General features: G+C 38.8%; 1 protein-coding gene across 1 annotated transcript in view; it reads right to left on the bottom strand.

Annotated features, from left to right (window-relative positions):
- myom2a (myomesin 2a) overlaps positions 1 to 19,980 on the bottom strand; it is a 138,001-nt gene that overhangs the window by 99,002 nt on the left and 19,019 nt on the right. The window contains exons 10-14 of the mRNA XM_061229219.1: positions 19,797 to 19,958; positions 16,969 to 17,110; positions 10,569 to 10,768; positions 4,518 to 4,571; positions 3,632 to 3,759 (exon numbers count right to left, since the gene is read on the bottom strand). Coding sequence (XP_061085203.1) covers positions 3,632 to 3,759; positions 4,518 to 4,571; positions 10,569 to 10,768; positions 16,969 to 17,110; positions 19,797 to 19,958 — 686 coding nt within the window. The remainder of the gene's footprint in view (positions 1 to 3,631; positions 3,760 to 4,517; positions 4,572 to 10,568; positions 10,769 to 16,968; positions 17,111 to 19,796; positions 19,959 to 19,980) is intronic.

Consider the following 19,980-nt stretch of genomic DNA (forward strand, 5'->3'; position numbering starts at 1 on the left):
GGAAAACTTATTTGACCTGATGGGATATATCAGTGTAAATTAGCTGTTTTTTCTCACGGCTTCTAAAAATGTATGCAAAGAGGGGAGTCAGAATAATCTATATATCCTCCACCCTAGTATGTTCACACTAGGTATAGATATGCATGAACACATTTATTGCAACTATGCATCAAAAGGAAACCATAGCATGTCTTTCTGCAAATCTTGCATTCCTGCTTTCTCTCTCTCCCTTTCTGTCACTCACACCCTAATTGTTTCAATTTCCCTTGTGTACTTACTAATCTACTAATGCTAGATCAGGATTGGGTAATACTGACATTCTAATCATGTGTTCATGTTCATGTTCATGTTTCTTGTGCATGTAATTTACTCATTTACTAATGCTAGGGCAGGATAGGTTTATTACTAAAGATGACTAATTACCTTGTTAACTTGTCAATCCTCCACACCTGATTTCCATTCTCTTGCTGCTCTCAAGCTAATTGTCTACACCTGTCTTCACCTGCATATAAAGCTCAGTTTCATGGCTTGTCTTTGAGAAACTGTTTGCCTCCTGTTTGTCAGTGCAGCGGTTGAGCGGGTTTGGCAAGCCATTGTCTACCGATTACGGTCCAAGCCTGTTCATTGACCAAAAATTATTGACTTCTGTTTTGTTGACCAATTGCCTGCCTGTACCATGACTTTGCCTGCTGTTTTTGTGCTTTTGCCCTGCGGAGCAGACTTCGGTCTTGACTCTTGCACCGTCATTGACCCTGAGCCTGCCTACCATCCACCTGTACTTCTGACAGCTTTCCTGGCTACCGGACTTCCCGCATGGTGTACTGATTACGAGACTGCCTTCTCCCTCGGTACTGCGCTTTGGTTTTCTGGCTGGATATTTACGTGTATGAACATTGCTTGTTTTTGACTACGCTCTCTGGATATTCCCCAAATAAATATGCCTTGTGTTCATCTGCCCCTGGCACCTCACTATTTAGTTTCATTAGCATTGTCGAGGACCCGCCCCTAGGCTCCCCTGATGAGAGATTGACGGGGGATGGCTTAGGAAGGAATGCATTGTTAACCCCTCGCACACGCCATCGAGGTGGTAGCAAGAATGCCCGTAAGAGGAAAAATATGTGGTTCAGAGATAATGAGCAGCCATACTTGTCAGTAGAGGAGTCCGAAGTCGGGGGACTTAGATTTAGGGTTTTAAGGAGCAAGGTTAAAGTTCTGACTGAGAATACCCCAACCCTACAGGGGAGGGGCACAATGCCTGGCTAAAGAAAAAAAATAAGGAAAATGGAAGGGATGTCAATACCGAAAGAAGATTAAGAGGCTTCAAGGGCCTTCCTGATTATAGCACAAATAATTTATCGGATAGATTCAAAGGACTAACAGTGGAGGAGTTAAATGATGATTTACACTCAGCTATTGGCTGGATGTCCTTTGTAGATCCCTTAAGGCGCCACTGAGAGGGGCACCTGAAGAGTGTGTTGAGATGGTGGAGGGCACTAACTTCTGGCTTGTATGAAGTCAAAGTTTGGAGAGAGTCCAAGGAGAGATTATGACAGGGAGACAAATGCCAGTGATGAATAGGTTCATTGAAAAATTACATAGTGTTTTTCCACTCGTATATTGAGATGGTGGAAACTCCCAACCGGAGGGGCACATGAGATAAAGTATTGGGGAAATTTCCTTTGAGGTATGAGAAAATGACAGTGAGACAAACAGAAGTAATGAATATGGTCATTAAAGAGATAAATGTCTTCCCACTTGATATATTGGGGACATTTCTTATCAAAAAGGTACACTCTTGTACGCAAAAAGGATATATAAGGAATAAGCTTTTAGACCTTAGGATAGCATCTTAGAATTTTGCTTCATAAGATATCTATGGGCTGTTGAGAGGGCAACGCAAGACAGCTGTAGTCAAGCTGGAGTGGCGCGCTCCCTCTGTGCTCCACTCCAGGATCTGGATATGGAGAACAGAGTGATGTACGCGGTGCGGACTTAGCCCAAGAGTTGTGTCGAAAGAGCAACCCAGAACAACTATAAACAAGCTTGGGTGGTAATTATAATCTATATTAGTTATATAAGTAGGAAAAGTAGCACATAGAAGTTCAAAATTAAGTTTCCTTTTAATATTATGTCTTTTATTTCTCATTAAGGTACTATATAAGGTAGAAAAATGTAGAGAAGTTTTTATAGTTAGATAAATATAATATTCTAGGAATAGTTTCTTTTAAACGTCCAGAAGGGGGAGCTATAGGATAAGGCTAAGGCCAAAGAGGATCGGTATTTGAGGGGTGTACCTTGACTTTTAAACATCATGGTGGAAAGGTAAATTAGAAAGAGCTAAAGGGGTATATGTAACTTGCATGTGATCAGCAAACTGAAAGATGATATTTACACTGTAATCTGTATAACTCTATTCTTTTGATTGATTATAATAAAGTATATCTTAATATAATCATATGTGATAAAGATTCTTTTAGAGGAATACATTGAATACAGGACATCGAATACCAGATTTGCATCACACCCTTCACTTCGAGACTGGGCTGGAAGTTCAGTAGAACTTACCAGGGCTCCAGAACGTTCGGAGTACTTGAGTTCGTCCCCGAGACACCTCATGGTGAGGTACTGCTCGTGGGAATGTGAGCTCTGAGCTCGGCAAGGGGTCCGTGGCTCACGACAGCATCCAGCTGCAAATTATCCCATTTTGCTATGCTTCTAGCCCCATGTCACTGTCATTCTTTTGACTGCTGTCCAATCACATGAAAATAGAGGCAGGGTTTGACATTATTTAGGTTCCATTGTAAACAAAGATGGAGGAGAAACTGGTTGGCACAGTTGACACCGTTTTGGCCCATCCACATATGATTTCACAAAAGTTGTTTCGTGTTTCCGTTGTTTCCATCGCAAAAAAAAAAACACACCAAACTAACATTACCTTTCCAATGGTAAGTGCTTAATCTGAATAAAAATTCATTAACAATGTCACGCTCATGCTAGCTTGCACAACATGAGTAAATTAAAACAAAAAGCCATTTCTTTTTTTTTATCAGCCTGTGTGGAAATATTTTTTTTGATCAGAAATACAAATGATGTAGCTCATCTAATTCTCATGCCACCAATGCTGTTATTTCACCTGTCATGAATAAAATGCACTCAAGCTGTGTTATTATTCTGAGTTTGCATGTTATGGTGCTCCATGATCACAATTTAAATTACACAATCAACAAAGTGTTTTAAATTACCCTAGCCACTCACATGCAACTCTTTATACCGCCACCGTCCGAATTAACTTTCCCAGTGATGCAACTGCCAATTATGTGTTGCCATACATCCATACCAGCCACACAAGGCCCTAGCAGGATTTGATCCCAGACCATGGGGCCATCCATACACTAGAACAAGAATGGTGCCTTAACTGGATGAGCAATCTTTCTGAAATACTGGAATGATGAATAAATAGTCAAATTTACATGCATTTGTATACCTGTCAGGAGAAAGATTAAAGTGAAGTGCTCAGTAAACAGAAGACAAAATATGGCATGTAAATAAGCAGTAAGTCACCTGTGCAATATATAGATCTTCGCTTTATTGGCCATGCCTTAAGATGAATGTAAGTATGAATGTGACATACCTTCTCTATGAGGTACCATACAGGCTCCCGTCCACGGGGGTGGGGTGGGTCCCAGCTAATCACTAGAAATGAATTGCTTATTTCTGAAGCATGGACATTTGTTGGAGGTCCAGGTATCTTCACATGGCCTACAGATAAAATACATCACACAGAATCACATTCAGTTTGAGAATGGTGTCTTGTATATCTTACAGGACACCCCCCACATACATACACACCTAGCCTTAATATATAGCTACACTCAGTGAACACTTTATTAGGTGTTTATTAGACTTATATTTTAGATGTATTGGTCTTCTGCTGTATCATATCTACTTAAGAGATTTGACGCATTGTGTGTTCAGCGATGGTCACCTTCCTGTCAGCTTTGACCAGTGTGGCCCTTCTTCACTGACCTTTCTCATAAACAAGGCATTTTTGCCCACAGAACTGCTGCTCGCTGGATGTTTTTAGTTTTTTGCATCATTCTTACAAAGTCTAAGAAGAGTCTTACAGAGATTGTTTTGCGTGAAAATCCCAGGAGATCAGCAGTGTCTGAGATATTCAATCAAAGTCACTTAGATTACATTTCTTCCCCATTCTGACATTTGGTCTGAAAAACTGAACCTCCTGACCATGTCTGCATGCTTTTATGCAATTAGTTTCTGCCACATGATTGGCTGTTTAAATATTAGCAATTTTTTTGTACAAGTTTACCTACTAAAGTGCTCAGTGAATGTATATTTATTGCATATTCACAGAAAGAATAATATACGTTTAGGAATGCATTTGTTATAGGATTGCAGTGATCCAAGTAAATGCAGTTACCACAATGTTTTCATCAAAGCTTACATGCAAAGTTGACAATATTAGATATCTGACATAAATAAAATGATTAACAAACTACCTTCCAGGTCGTCTTGGTGAAGAACAATTTCACGTTGTCCACCCAACTTGATCACTGGCATAAAAAAGGACAGAATTGAGCAATGGCCTACATTTACTGTGTTCTGATTTTACAAAGATATAAAAGTTCACTACCTCTATTAGGAATTTTAGATATTATGAATTATCACAGACTTTTTTCAGTTCAGCTACAGAGGGCCATATCAGGCAATAATAAGTGTATTATAATTAAGTGTATTATAATTATAATTAAGTATAGGCTTGTCTTTTATATATATGTATCTATTTTGCACTGAACTGAAGTGCAATTCATGTCAAATACTGTACTTAACATGTTGGCCTGTTAAAAGCAGTAAGGCTAAAGACAAAATAATTACTTTTTAGTTTAAACAAATATTAGTACTGCACATCAATGTAATTCCTATATTCCACTTATGCAGTATGTGACAGAATGTTGAATTTGAGCTTTTTGAATTGTTCCAGATGCTTGTTTAAACAAAACAAAACAATATATTACCCATGGATAGCCCACTATGTAATGAAAAGGAGCTAGACATGCAATTGATTAGACTCTCTATGTGCGTGTGTGTCTCTGTTTTATCTAAGGAATGAAATACCAGTCCAATGTTGTAGGATTACACCATATGTCACTCAGTACGACCTTCAATGAGAGGCCGCAACCAAAATATTAAATTCAAAATACAAAAATGTTGTTTAATCAATGAGACAAGAACCTCTGAGAGAGATATTTTTCACAACAATCTTGGGAAAAGAACTACATATAGTAATTCTACAAGTGTTAGTTCCAGTCAAGTAATGTGACTGGACAAGAGGTATTCCATGAGTCCTGAAATACAATATAACATCACAGGGGTGTTTTACAATATGTATCACTCCGCTTTACCAGTGTTCTGATATGATCTATTATTGTTTAGAATTATAACCATTTTATACTACAGTCTTGGTGAATACTCGATTCTGATTGGATGCTAGATGGTGATTAAATTCATATAATCCTTCAAAGTTTGTCAAGTAGTGCCAGTCAAGCCTGATCACAGTTCTAAATGAATACGCTACCTGCAGTTTAGCCAAGGAGTGACCAAAAGCCAGCAGTGCGATATGAGTTAAATGGGGTTTTATTTATTAACCATGACTTTGACATGCCAATAAAGCTATTTGCATTGGCATGAGATATGACTGTTGAATGGTACAAAGTAAGTACAGTAATGTTACATTGAGATGGCTAATAGCCTTAAACTCTGTAATGTTTTGGTAGATTGCTAATGCTGAAATGGTTGTTTATAAATGGACTCTCAATTAGCTATAATCTTTTCATTTAGTGGCTAGCTATCATCAGCACAAAACAGAGAAGCTGGCTATGTTGGCTAATTTGTGTGATATAGTTGTGTAATATGCACCCCAAGACGATTTTTATGCTGAAAACCTTTTCTGTGGAAATTGCACATAGGCAGTTACAGCGAAAAAATGAAGGCAGACTGGGAATTATGAAGTGCTGATTAAGAAACAAATTTAAGTCTCTTTAAAACCATTAATTTAACCAAGATAATAAATTATCAAACCAGGACTTAGCTATCTCCTAGCTTCCCTATTTTGATCAGAATTTAACCAACATATGTAACCATAGCAGCATGCTGAAACCGCACGGCCTGGAGTGAAAAATTTAAATAAGTTTTATTTTGAGAATGAATTGGCAAAAAATACTGACAACCCCGCTTCTATTTTTATCTATGGTAAAAGACCATGGTATAAGCGGAATAATCCAATCCGAGGTGGTCATTACACGGCGCATCATCCGTTAAAACCGTGTAATGACCACCTCGTCGTGGATTATTCCTTACAGAACTGCAAATAACAGAAAATTCCAACTTCATTGCCATCTAACAGCAGTGCAAATACGATAAATAATATTTGATCTAAATTATGAATGGTCATCAGATGATGAGGGAGAGGAAAGTATGCCAAGTTTGTCTGTGCAAACCCCGAGGCGTGCTCATATAACATGAGACTTTGTTGAATTAGAGAAAAACAAATATAAACCTACAAGGCAAACAATATCAACATCAACCTTCACTCCATTGAGAAGATGTCCATCCGGATGACCAAAGGAGAACTCTATTAGTATAAGTAGCTATCTTAGGCTTCGTGCTGGATATTAAATTGTTATATACATGCCCTCTTAGCATTTGATGCAGGACCCAGAATTCATGTCAGGTAATACTGTTTTCAACGGCGTGGTGAAACGGATTGGAAAAACTGGAAAAGACAGACCACACACCATCGCCCTATTTCACCTGAAGATCAGCCTGTCTTTAAATATTATAGTCCAGACAGCCCAAACAAGGGGCTAAACAAGGTGTGGTATGACATTCAATTGCATTTTGGAAGCAGGGACAAAAAGGGAAATCGGGATCTGGTATACCGCAGTTCCTATAGGCCTGCTGGCAGAAATGTTGTCCAGGATGTGTAAAGAGGCAGGTACACAAGCTTCTTATATCAACTACAGCCTGAGGGCCACTACGATACAGAAACTGTCTGATGTATTGTAGGACTAGAAGCCAGGGAGATCATGACAGTGAGTGGGCATAGGTAAAATGTTGCCCAAAGTAGCCTCAATATACAGTCACAATGGTCATCCGGATTCATAGAACCATATAAGATCTTCATTGTAACATGTGTAACTCTTGTTTTATTTTATTATTTGCCCCCTTCCTGATTTTCTCTATTATTGCATATTTTTCACACTGAATGGTTTCAGATCATTAAACAAAATGTAATATTCAACAGATGAAACCTGAGTAAACACAAAATGCATTTGATTCAATTATTGTTTCATTGATTTCATGAAAAGACCAGGCCAGGCTATTTTAGCTGGACCCTGATGTAGCCATGGGAAAAAAGGGTGGCAGAAACAATTTGGGTTGACCCATGCCTGTCAGCTCAGAAGTGGAACTGGATCCTCTCTGACTTTAAGTCTCTGAAATGTTCATTGGGGCTTTACTTGAAGTAACGAATGGGAATGAGTAAATGAGTACTGCAAGGTGTATGATAAGCAGAACCCTGGTCTTTCCAATTCAGTATCTCCCATTTGGTCCAAACATTCACATTTCAGCTGTCGGTGTTCTCATATATTAGGTCTGAATTGAATTCACTTAACTCAAAAGATAAAACATCTTTATTCTTTTCCGCAGTCTCATGTTACCAAGTGATTCGATCAAATCAAAGCCTGCGCCGCATTGTAAGATCCTCACCAATCAGCTGTAACATTCAATGTGAAATACACCTAATGGACATAATATTTATTGGTACAACAGCATTTCTTGTTCTTTTTTTTAATTCTTTTTTTTTTTTTTTTTACCTACTGCCTGACATACGAAGCTAACATTACCCAGTTTAACTGAGAAAGCTAGTCAAGCATTATTATCGACCAGCTATGCGTGAAAAATGTAAACCTATGTGTAACCGTCTATAGAAATGGAGAAAAACAATTTTCTTGTTATCCTCCAGAGTTTATTTTTTTCATTACTTTCAAATTTTTTTGGCGGATGTGAAATAAGTCAGATGGCACCCTACTAGAGCATTAGTTGCTAAGTCGACGTGCACCGGCTATCAGTAGTGGTCTTTCTTTTTCTCTATTTCAATAAAAGTGTTGCGACAAAATGTGGCGTGCATTCAACAAAATATTTTAGCTTTAAAAAAGGTGAATGATGTAATGATGTAATGATGACATAATGTGTAGGTAGGTACATTACCATTCAAAAGTTTGGGGTTACCTTGCCCTTTTCTGCTTTTTCTGATTGAATATTTTATTTTCTCTGTTTGTAATGAAACAATTCATACGTGGTCAAAGTGCAGACACAGAGCATTTATTAAAGGGCATTTTATATAATGTCAAATAAGAGTGTCATGTTTTGTATTTTGTTGCATATCCTTTGAATTCCCTTTGCATATCCATTGACTTCCTGGTGCCTGTGACCCATCAACATCATCAGAGTCTGGATAGCTTATTTTCAGGTTGTCCTACAAGTGATACTAAAACTTTTTGCATTTGAATGGATCTATATGGGAATGTGCAGGTGGGATTAGATTCTGTCGTAAATGATGCTGATACAGTATGGAACACATTTGTTGGCTAAATGGTTTTAAGTCATGAGGGGTACAAGGTATAAAAAATGAGTATCAAAACACTATGCTGCTGTCAGATATGCAGTAGATAATACAGTTGTTTCTCCTGAATATTTTTTCCATTGAGTTCAACAGGAAAATTCATCAAGAGAAACAATTCTTATAGTAACTAGTTTAGTATTGCTTGTAGGACAATCTGAAAATTAGATATCCAGATGCTGAATGATGTTGATGGGCACCGATATAACTTATGGCATGTAAAGGATATGTAACCAAATAAAAGACTATTTTATTTGACATTATGTTAATTTGTCTCAAACTTTGAAATTGGAGACTACACAAAAAGTTCTGTAATTAACTACATGGAGAACCCAAATTGTATAAAAAATATACTGGGAAGCTTCTGGGAGTGGAAACCAAGACCAGAGGTACTTAAAGAGGAGGAGGAGATGGATGTCCCTCTGTTGCTTGAGTGCCACAACTACTGTACAAGACCTGAGCTATCTGCTTTGGATATAACCAGGGAGGAAAATGAGGAGCTGAGGTAAGAAACAAGTCCTAAACTGCAGGAGCCAACCCTACATCAGACCTTTGTTTAGAGTGGTTCACAGTATCAGATGTGGAGATCAGATTTTAGACCAGGTAAATGGCAAGCTAAGCCTTTGTTAGGAACATACCACACGTTACTCTACAATACGATATCATATTGGAGATCATTGCCTTTTCCCCCTCAACTTTGGATTCACCAGGTACCGCCACCTCATCGGCCATTTACCTGGAAGGGGTGCCATACGCACACATGCACACACACAGGGACATCAAACCTCTATAATTACAAAATAAAAAACAAAGCAATGCCAATATTAAAATAAATGTTTTTGTAATCCGGTGATAAAATAGGCCCTAGTCCTTATCTTTGTTTTACAGGTAGCAGTTAAAATTGTACTGCCCTCTAGGGTCTTTTAGCGCACTTATCCCTGGTTATGGGTATGCACTTTGCACTTTACGTTGCTCTGGATAAGAGCGTCTGCCAAATGCCATTCATGTAATGTAATGTAGTTGTGTGGACATTGTTTGGTATTCCAGTGTCATACAAATATGAACTGTATGAGAGAGAGCTTGTTTGTAATTGACGTTAACATTAAAAGCTACCGTAGAACCTGAATTTGGCATGTACTGTTAGTTCCATGTGGTTTTGAAATTATTTATAATTTTACTATGCAATAGTGCAATGGCATTTCTTAGGATTCAAGGTTTTCCTATAGCATAATGTCGATGTAGTCCCAAAATCATAGCTCCCAATTTCTTGCATGAACAATATCTAGGATCTGGATCATGAAGGATATCATGATATCATGTGTCCTTTTGGAGTCTCCAAATGTCCTTTTTGGAAAACTGCTGAGACATAGCTTAGAAAACACAATGCAGAATGCTCACGTTTGGTGATGTCCAGTGTTGTGGCTATGGCTCCATTTTGTTCCTTCCAATTTCACTATGTTTGAGCTTCTTTAACTTTGGTTTTTCTAATAGTGAGAGTAATTCTGACTCTTTGATAATAATAAGTGTACCTTTCAGGAGAGACTAGGATTATGCTTGTAGCCAAAAGGGATCAAGAATAGTTACCATTTTATTTTGGGCATGCCATTTTCAAACAAAAACAGGCGAAACTTGAGGAGTTAATGCATATTTATAATGACCTATCAAGTATTAATTGAACCTCCCACTATAAAAAATAAGGAATAGAATAACAAAAAAACAATGTTTTAAGTGCATTTGCATATTGTTTGGTTCATGTCTGAAAATGCCAATTATAGACTCCAAAGGCAATCAAAAGCCCAGAATCAAGATAAAATATATTCAAAGCAAAGAGCTTCACAGGCACTTTGTGTGATGACAAGCATCTACTTACCTTGGCAGCGTTCTTCATCCATTGGATCCAGGGCAGTTACTTTATCAGAGCTTCTTGAAGGCCTGCTGATGCCTGCTTTGTTCACAGCACGCACACGGAAGTGATAGGAGTGTCCCAGTGATAAACCGTGCACTGGGTATTTACAGATCTTAACAGGAGAGTCATTGCATTGCACCCAGGTATCAGTTCCAGATTCACATCTAATAAAAGAGAAGGAAGAGTGTGGCATAAAAAATAAAAATAAAAAAAAAGCATTAAATAAACTCTTAAAATAAAAACTCAATAAATACATTTTATTTAAAAACTCCATTACTAAACAGTTTGATCATTAAAGTGATCATTAAAGATCAATATAAAACCGTCAAGCCTCCAGTGAAAAAAACCGACATGAACAATTCGAAATCTGGAGTGAAACAATGAATATGCGGTTAAAGTGCAGACTTTTAATTAGAGGAGGACATGATTAGTATAGGACTCTATTTAGCTTTGTAATTAATAAACAATCTTCTTTTTTATAACGCTGGGTACTGGTTACTTCTTTCTGAAGAGTTTGTGATAGTGAAGGTGGTTCTGTTTTCGTTCATACTTTTGCTACGAGGTGTTAGCTAGCTTCGATTTAAGTGTATTAAGTTACACGGTCTGTGGACACACGGTTACTAAGACGTAACACTAGTTTGTGTTGTATTCTGGTGAAATACATAGCGTTTGCCTTGCAGTTTGTAATCATATTTATTTCGTTGCTGTCTATTACGTTCGGTCGGTAGTCTGAAGCATAAGTTTTGTGTCATTTTGAGTCGCTAGTTGCTTAGTAGCGATTGTCTGTCACATTCCACTTGTATACCAGTTAATTGTAGGCGTTGCCGTGGTACCCGAGTAAAAGGGAGAGCTGTTTTATTTTCTTGATTTTAAAAGCTGCAGGCGATAGTGGTTAGTGAACATGGAATTTAATCTGGAGAGGTTTTTAGATAGTCCTAGCTTAGAACAGCTGGACAGCTGTAATAAAGCCGATCTCCTGGAAGTCGCGGACTGCTACGGGGTTGACAGTTCGCTCAGGGACGAAACAGTCTATTAAAGCCAGAGTTAAGGAAGAGTTGCTAGAACAACAACTGCTACCTAGAGGTGCTGATGTCGGGCAATCGCTCAGTAGTGAGATTGACTCGTCTCCTGTTAAGCCTGAGTGCTCTGTTGCGCTTCAGCGCCAATTCGAGTTGGAAATGAAACGCTTAGAGCTGAAGGAGAGAGAGGCTGAGGTGCGCTTAAAGGAGAGAGAGGCTGAGGTGCGCTTAAAGGAGCTGGAGGTTGAAGCTATAAAGGCTGGTGGCTCTGCTGGTAGCAGAGCACAGCCAGCTGAATTTGATGTGAGTAAGCACATTAGGATGGTTCCCCCATTCCGTGATGCAGAAGTGGAAAAAATGTTTTTCCCTGTTTGAGCGTGTTGCTATCACGCTCAAGTGGCCAAAATACGCCTGGCGTTGTTGTTACAATGCATGCTTGTGGGTAAAGCTCATGACTCTTATTAGCCATTGTCCTTAGAGAAAAGTCTTAACTACGAGGAAGTGAATTCTGCTATTCTCAGGGCACACGCGCTGGTCCCGGAGGCTTATCAGCAGAAGTTTAGGCGCTTTCGGAAAGTGGACAGCCAGACTTCTGTCAAGTTCGCCTGCGAAAAAGAGAGCTTGTTTGACGGCTGGTGCACTGCACAGGAGGTTGTAACGTTTTAACAACTCCGTGCTCTAATGGTCATGGAGGAGTTTAAAAACTGTTTATCCGAACGGGTGAGTTTTAGCGGACAAATTTACGCTCACGCATTCATGTTCGTCTTGCTAGGAAATCTCCGCTACGTCATAACGACGTCACTCCTCAGAGGGAATTCCCGTAACAGTGGCTGTTTATGTGCAGAGGTGGAAAATACAAATGCCAATAATGTAATGTAATGTAGCGTAGTGGTTAAGGTACATGACTGGGACCCGCAAGGTGGGTGGTTCGATCCCCGTTGTAGCCCAATAATCTATAAATAAACAGTGAATAATCCTCATCTGACAGTGAAGGCCCAGAAATACATTATTACTTATTGAAGATAAAGTAAGAGGCCATCTTGTGTCAATAGAACCAGCATCCCGATCTGAGTGGGAGGAAGAAAGGGAAAGGCTGTGCAATGAAGGTGTTCTGATACAACACCCACAGAGTGAGAACAATTATCCCAAAGACGTGCTTGATGACTGAACCCAAAGAGGTGGGCCCAGCCCAAGTCACGCACCTCTCTGTGATAGAGGAACTGCATGGGAAGGACATCAGCAAGTGCCATAAGTTGTGGATGGACTGGAAAAAGACTTTGCTCACTCCTTGGCCACCTGAAGGATCCTGGGACACTAAAGGACACCTGAGGTCATTCAACTCACTATTTGGAGAGATCAGCAGACATTCAAAAACCAAGCAATGCCTCAGACAGTGAATGACACAAGCAGAGGTCCAGAGGAAGGCCCATATATTGGTTGCAGAGCTGAAGAAACACCCTTTACCTGATATTCTGCCACAATATCAAGACATGATCCCACCACGGTATAACCCAAGTGTGCCCTCATCTGAATCACCTCTGTCATCTTCACTTTGCCCAGAAACTCCATCACTGAAACCAAAGCAGGTGTACCACCAGATATTGGAAGAAGACATGCCTAGGCCAATGACCTTAAAGGGGCATCTGACTTTCAGAGGAACACTTGAAGGGGAAGGGTTTTTTGTGGAGACGACATGCGCAGTTCCTTCACGCCCCACCTACAGGACCTACATAGCCGAACATATGCAAGCAAACACAGAAAGAAGACCCCAAAGGGCCCCTCTGGAGAAGGAGCAATAGGACAGGAACACTTAGAAAGCCACCCTTGTGCACAAAGAGAAAGCACACCCTCTAGACACCTGACAGATTTTTGACCCCAAATGAGGCAGAGATGCACACTCGTCTGAGGATGGCTCAGATCTAGCCAACATGATTGATGCAGGGGTACAGAAATCATTGACAAGCAAACATGCCAGTCTAAAACAGGTTCAACAGGAGTTGGAAGAACTGGAAGATGGAGAGAAGAGAACTAGGCAAAGTCACGGAAAACAGCATCAAACTTGACACGCTCCTACAAGAAGCAAGAAGCTGGGGATCGACACAAACACTACATAAGAGAGCTGTCTGACTCTGGCAGAGGGCCCTGAAGGAAGAAATGACCAAATCAAGCAGAAGCAGTATGCAAAAATCTGACACTCAGTATTGAAGGGCGTGAGGACAGGCCTCAGAGAAATAGAAGATTGCTGGCAACGTACTCCTCCAACTACACTGTCACTGTCACTAACGTATCACCAAGACATCAAGACAGAACCATAAGCTTTATTCTGACTCCAGTCAAGACGGGTGGGGACAGATAGATTACCCGGGACAAAGTGTCCATTTAACTCTCCTACAACTTCTACCTCAACAAGGTTCCACTGTGCTATTCATCCAGTATGTCCCATAGGGCTTTGCCGAGCTGGAAAGCATTCAGAGCAGGTTACCTAAAATACGAAATGGCGCTGGCCCATGAACAGCCAAGTTTGAGATCTTATTGGCAGGATATGCATTGGCTATAGGGGACATCATTGCCATTATCTCCCGAGTTGTAGGACATCACGCTGATACTGCACTTTGAGCAGCAGGCATCTACAACAATCCAAGCAGAGGACTGGTTCCATTGGGCCAGGCATTCAACACAGTCAGGCCTCTCATGTGGCAAGCCCTGCATTAGGAGTGGCCTTCCCACCCAGAAATGACAAGACTCACAGACACTTTAAGTGATACTGGGAATGTTGATGAATACATCCGCCAGAAGCAAGAACAATGGCAGAGACAGACGGGATAGTCCTGTCCTGGAACACCAATTTAGTGTCAACATTGCTTTTCAGCAAGCTGTTAAGAAAAGGACTGCCTCAAGCTATTCAGATCAAAGATATTGTTGGCCAAGATGCCAAACCACTTTGTCAGAAGGCACAGAGATGGTGAAAAAAGCAAAAAGGAGGAAGAACATAAAATTCAGAAGAAGCTGATCCTCAAACACCTGGCAGCACTGAAGGAAAAAGAGAAAAACAAGGATTGTGTGGCAACCCAAGCAGCAGTGGTTCTGCCAACTGCAGTGTCCCAAGCTATGATCGCACAACAGCCTCAACAGAATCAGCAACAGCCCCTATAAGACCTGGACAAAAGTGCAATAAGACCTGGAAAAAAGTAAAATTTAAATGTTAAAAGTATAGTAATTCCTTGGAAACCCTTGTTGAATCTGAAAGCTTTTAGAATATGCTTTTAAAAAGGCACTTCTTTTCCAGTGGTGGGAAACTGGCTGATATGGATTTTGAGAAATTAACAATAGAACAAGTCAATCTTTTGTTATATTATCAAGTACATTTTGTGTGTACCACGACTAATTCCTTACTTACAATTGAGATACAACAATCCCTACTTTCAACTATAATTTGAGGGCTTTTACATCCATACTGGGTGAGCTATTGTTATCCATATTCCCCCCAATTTCAGGGGACAAATTAACGCAAAAGTCATCATATTTTATATTTTGTTGAAAATTCTTTGCAATCAATGACTGCCTGAAGTCTACGACCCAGAGACATCAGTGCCCGGTTACATAAAACACCTGAAGTGTAAAGTTTCCCTTAAATTTAAGAGAGTTGCACAACGGACCCTTAAATGTCTCTTAAGGCTTTCCTGAAATGAAATGTCAGAAACCCTCAAAAACACCCTTAAGTATTGCATTTTACCTTAAGTAATCCCTTAAAATCTGTTAAGTATTGCATAAAACACCTTAATGAATCAATCAATCAATTTCCCTCATTAAAATTTAAGGTTAGGTACAGATTACATTAAGTCTCAGTAAATAAAGGAATAGCTGAGTTTCTTTTAGCCATTGGAGGAAGAAAATGTCCCTCCGCAAATTTTTCATGATGCAAATGCTGTAGACTACACGACAGACAAAAAGTTAATTCTTGCATATAGATTTGCATGACAATCTATTTACGAGATCGCAAACAACCTGCTAGGCGAACACGATCACCCAATATACCGTGTATATATTACAACTTTTAATTGTCCTGCAGTCTTTGGCAAAAATTTTCAAAGCAGTACTAGGCCTACAGAGAAGAGAGTGATAGGCATACTCATTTATTTCATATTTCATAGTTAGCTACTTCTTACAGGACTCTCACTCCGCTACTCCATCGGCTCAGGTGGTCTGAGTCTACTCTCTAAACCGCCTGGTATACTAGCCAGAACCAATGAGTTCTTCCAAAGAATGTATTTGAACATTTTTGTGGATGCTGATAAATCGGCTGGGGGCAGTCCACTTCCTATCAAACAATGTAACTTGCATTAGTTGGGCTTCAAACGTTAATACAAAATATAATTTTTACGTTTCTTGCCTGATTATGGCTTGCTATAGTTATCTATGGGTAGCTAACTAGCTAGCTATGACTTTAGTTCTCACTGGATTCCCTGCTATAATTTCTCAATTCTTTTTTCGCAGATATGCATATTCTCATATTTTTTAAGGACCTCCTGAATTGTGGCTATATTTCTACCGTTAATCTAATCTGTTATTTCCTCCTGTTTTTTGTCACTGTCACAGTCGGATTGAGTTTGCTTTTTAAAATGGCTTTCATTTTCACGTATTCCTCCAACAGTATACACTTCCCCTCATCCTCATCACTCTTCAGTATTATCCAATCAGTTTTTATGCATTTGCTTCGATATGAGCAGACAAGATATTTCTGTATACTTTGACATTCATCCAGCTGCAGCCATCAACAGTAATATAATCAATGAACACAAGTGAGCCAGTTCCAGTGGTAGCCATACATGCCTAAGCCATAACACTACCTCCATCATATTAGACAGATGAGGTGGTATGCTTTGGATCAAACCAGTAACAATGCCTTATTATTTAATTGGAAGATGGAAAGGACATCGGGTAGGATGTTTCTAATATTAATATTTACATCTGGAATATACATTTTCCTGTGATTTTGGGTATAATTATTTTGCTGTATATTACAAAATTGTTCAAAATTTCTTATATCCACAGGCCAATTCAAGAGAATGAATGGTCTGCTTCAATGCTCTTCCATCAGGTTCACAACAGAGTATCACTATGCTCATGTTGGCATGATATTCTCCTGTGTACTTGAAGGTCTTTTAGCTGAATGGTGAATATGTGCAAGCCTAAAATGCTTTTCAGCCAATCAAGAAGCAGGACTTGAACTATTATCATATTATCAGCATGTTTAACTTTATATCCATTTCACATTATATATATGTACATATAAAAGTATATACATTTTTTGAGATCTAAAAATTTTCACAATAGTCACAGGTAACCTGTCAACGAAGTATCCGGTCATTGGCCCCTCAGTGGTGGTGTTGGGTGCTTTCCAGGTAAGGAAGACATAATCTTGGTTGGCATCAAGGACCTTAATGTCCATGGGAGCACCTGGGGCCCCAGCCACAAGAGGAGCTGCATCTACAACACACATATACACACAGAAACACAAATTCACGCATGCACACACGCACACACGCACACACACACACACACACACACACACACACACACATTGCATGTTATAAAAGTATGGGGTTATTATTGCCTCATAAATCTTTAAATAAATAATATGAACCTTATGTGAATTAAATGAGATTCACAAATATTTCTAGTATCTTAAAAAGATCAGTACTGCTCAAAAGTGTTTGACACTTTCACAAATAGTGAAATGAGAGTGCCGTGATGGCGCACGGCTAAGACATCAGACTTTTGTTCCATGCAGTTGCATACCGAGGTTGCACAGTTGCACGCCTGCCAGATTTGAGTATGGTCGGTGCATGAGAGAGTGGCATAATTTGGCCGCTGCTCCGAGGGTAGGAGGTGGTAAACAGCAGTTTTACAAGAAAATTTGCTTGTTGGTTGTTCCAAGCATAGAACTAGCCACACTTCTTGTGTAGGTAGTCTCACTTGCTTCTGGCTCTCCAGGTAATCCCAGGCAGCTTTTTATCTCAGAAGTGGTCTATTACTTAATGTACTTTATTTAACAAAATAGCTAAATTTCTCTGTAACATTTCATTTTTTGTAAAATGAATGTTTGGAAATTTCTACAGACATTATTATAAAGAAGAAAACTCAACAAAGATAAAATGTATACAGGTAATTTTCTTATTTGTGTTACAAATTATGTCAGAGCAATTTCACATTCCATAAAAAATGAAAAACATACTTACTGTCAGTATTAATGGATTTATTTTTATTAACCTCTTCAAGATTAGGATTTATTTTTCTTTTTTTTCACATTTGTATATATACAGTATAGGAGAGCTTTTTGTGTCACCACATAATTTTAAACGAAGCCTTACTCTTGCAATATGATGCAACTATTTTCTGGTCAAAATAAAAGAAAAACACTGAAAATATTGTTTGCTGATTTTCTAGAATAGAGAAAATATCAAATAAAAGAACGTTTTATTAAAAATTGTCCAAAGATTTGATGTCTGTGGTGTTACCCAACAGATAAAATCTTTTTAAAAATAAGCAGGAAGAATGTCTAAACTACTTTCTGTTGGAAGTGATTGAACAAAGACGTACACATTCTGACAGGTTTGACCTACCAGGGACTTTCTCATACCTTTTGTTAAATTTAACAAAAACACAGAATTTTATATGTCCCATATTTGTTTGATCAAAAATGTTATTTGTTTATAACATGGAATATAGCTTTTGGACGTAAAATAATACTGAATGTTGGATATTTTATGTTTCCTTCTTGTTAGTCAGCTAAAAAGGGCTGCATGTTTAAAATGATCATATTTGTGTGCAATGGTCTTTGGTGTTACTGTCTTTTGTGTTACCGCTTATTCACGGTAACACCACAGAACTGGTGTTTGTGGTGTTATTTGTCACACCTCTTCACAATAGAGATTGTAAGTGCTTATACAGCATACTAGTATAAACTGTACTTCAGGAAAATAGTATAATTTCACATGATATTGTATCATGGAATATCGTACCATATGTGAAGGTAACACACAGGCATGAATGATTTTTAATGTGTTTTAAAAAGAAGTTTTATTAAAAAAATGAAAAATCATTACGCTCACAAATGTGGAAGAAAATTGGCAAGATGAAAGACACTTAATTTTTAAGACAAATCTCAATTGTGTTTTTATTTTTTTTTTTGATCAGCTGGTTTGCAACTGTTAACTAATTATACAAATACAAAATATATAGTGCCAAAGAGTTTTGCCCAGTACTGTGTTTTTGCACTCACAAACAAATCAATCCAGAGCAGACAAATGTAATCATACATTTTAATTCCTTGACATGCATTATTATTATTTTTTCTGAAAACATTTACTAGTGTATGGGCATTCATTTGACAATGACTCATTGTGCTTTTTCAGATCAGATGTGGGTTCATTTGTGGAATTTGAATATTGGCTTTGAATATCTTCACTGCATGTGGTGTGTTCTTTGTATCGGCTGCTATGTAAAAGCATATCCAGCACAGGACAAAATGTGTAAATATTCCAGCCGTGGCATTTGAATAAAATGTGAGATGTAACAAAATAATGTTGCAAAGATTATTTCAGTGCATCTTAAGCCTAGATCTGTTTCTGTCTTGTGCCTCGCTTTATGCCTGGCGGAGAAATGTATTGTGCAATTCGACCCTCGTTAATTGCGTGAACTTCAACAGAATACATAATCAGCCACACTTATATTATATCCGCCCTTTATTTGCACAATCCACCCTTAAATGCATATACATTAAGGACATAAGCACGTCTTCGCCTAGATCACACACATACTGCGGTTCTAGCCATGCGCCAGTTTGATTAATACAACGCGTTTCCTGGGCAGAATGCATCATATGTATGCCAGTAAATCATTGCAAAAGGCATTGTAAATCTGGCCCATAGAGTCTACAAATGCAGCTTGCCTGTGATTAAAACTAGTCTGGTAGCAAGAGGAGACACTTCACATCAAAGATGGGTAATTACTGGGCCAGGTAATTACTCGGCATTTTACTCTTGATTTATTTAGTGTAGAAATAACTGCATGATTTCTGCACAAGAACAAACACTTGTAGATAGACGGTACTGATAACAAAAGGTGGCTCAACAGCCTTTCAAGGACGCCATCTTTCAATTTTTTCTCTTACCTTTCACGAAGAGATATGCACTGTGTTCAGTAGTTCCACTTTTAGTCCACATGCGGAGGGTATACAAGCCCTCATCATCTTTATTGAGGTGAGGTAGTGTCAGCTGGGCAGTGCCCCCACCAAATTTCATCTCAACCCACTTTGATTCCTCCAGGAGATGCTCTAACAAAAATATGAACGATGG

This window comes from Conger conger, chromosome 2 (assembly GCF_963514075.1).
Source record: "Conger conger chromosome 2, fConCon1.1, whole genome shotgun sequence".
In the NCBI taxonomy this organism is placed as follows: domain Eukaryota; kingdom Metazoa; phylum Chordata; class Actinopteri; order Anguilliformes; family Congridae; genus Conger; species Conger conger.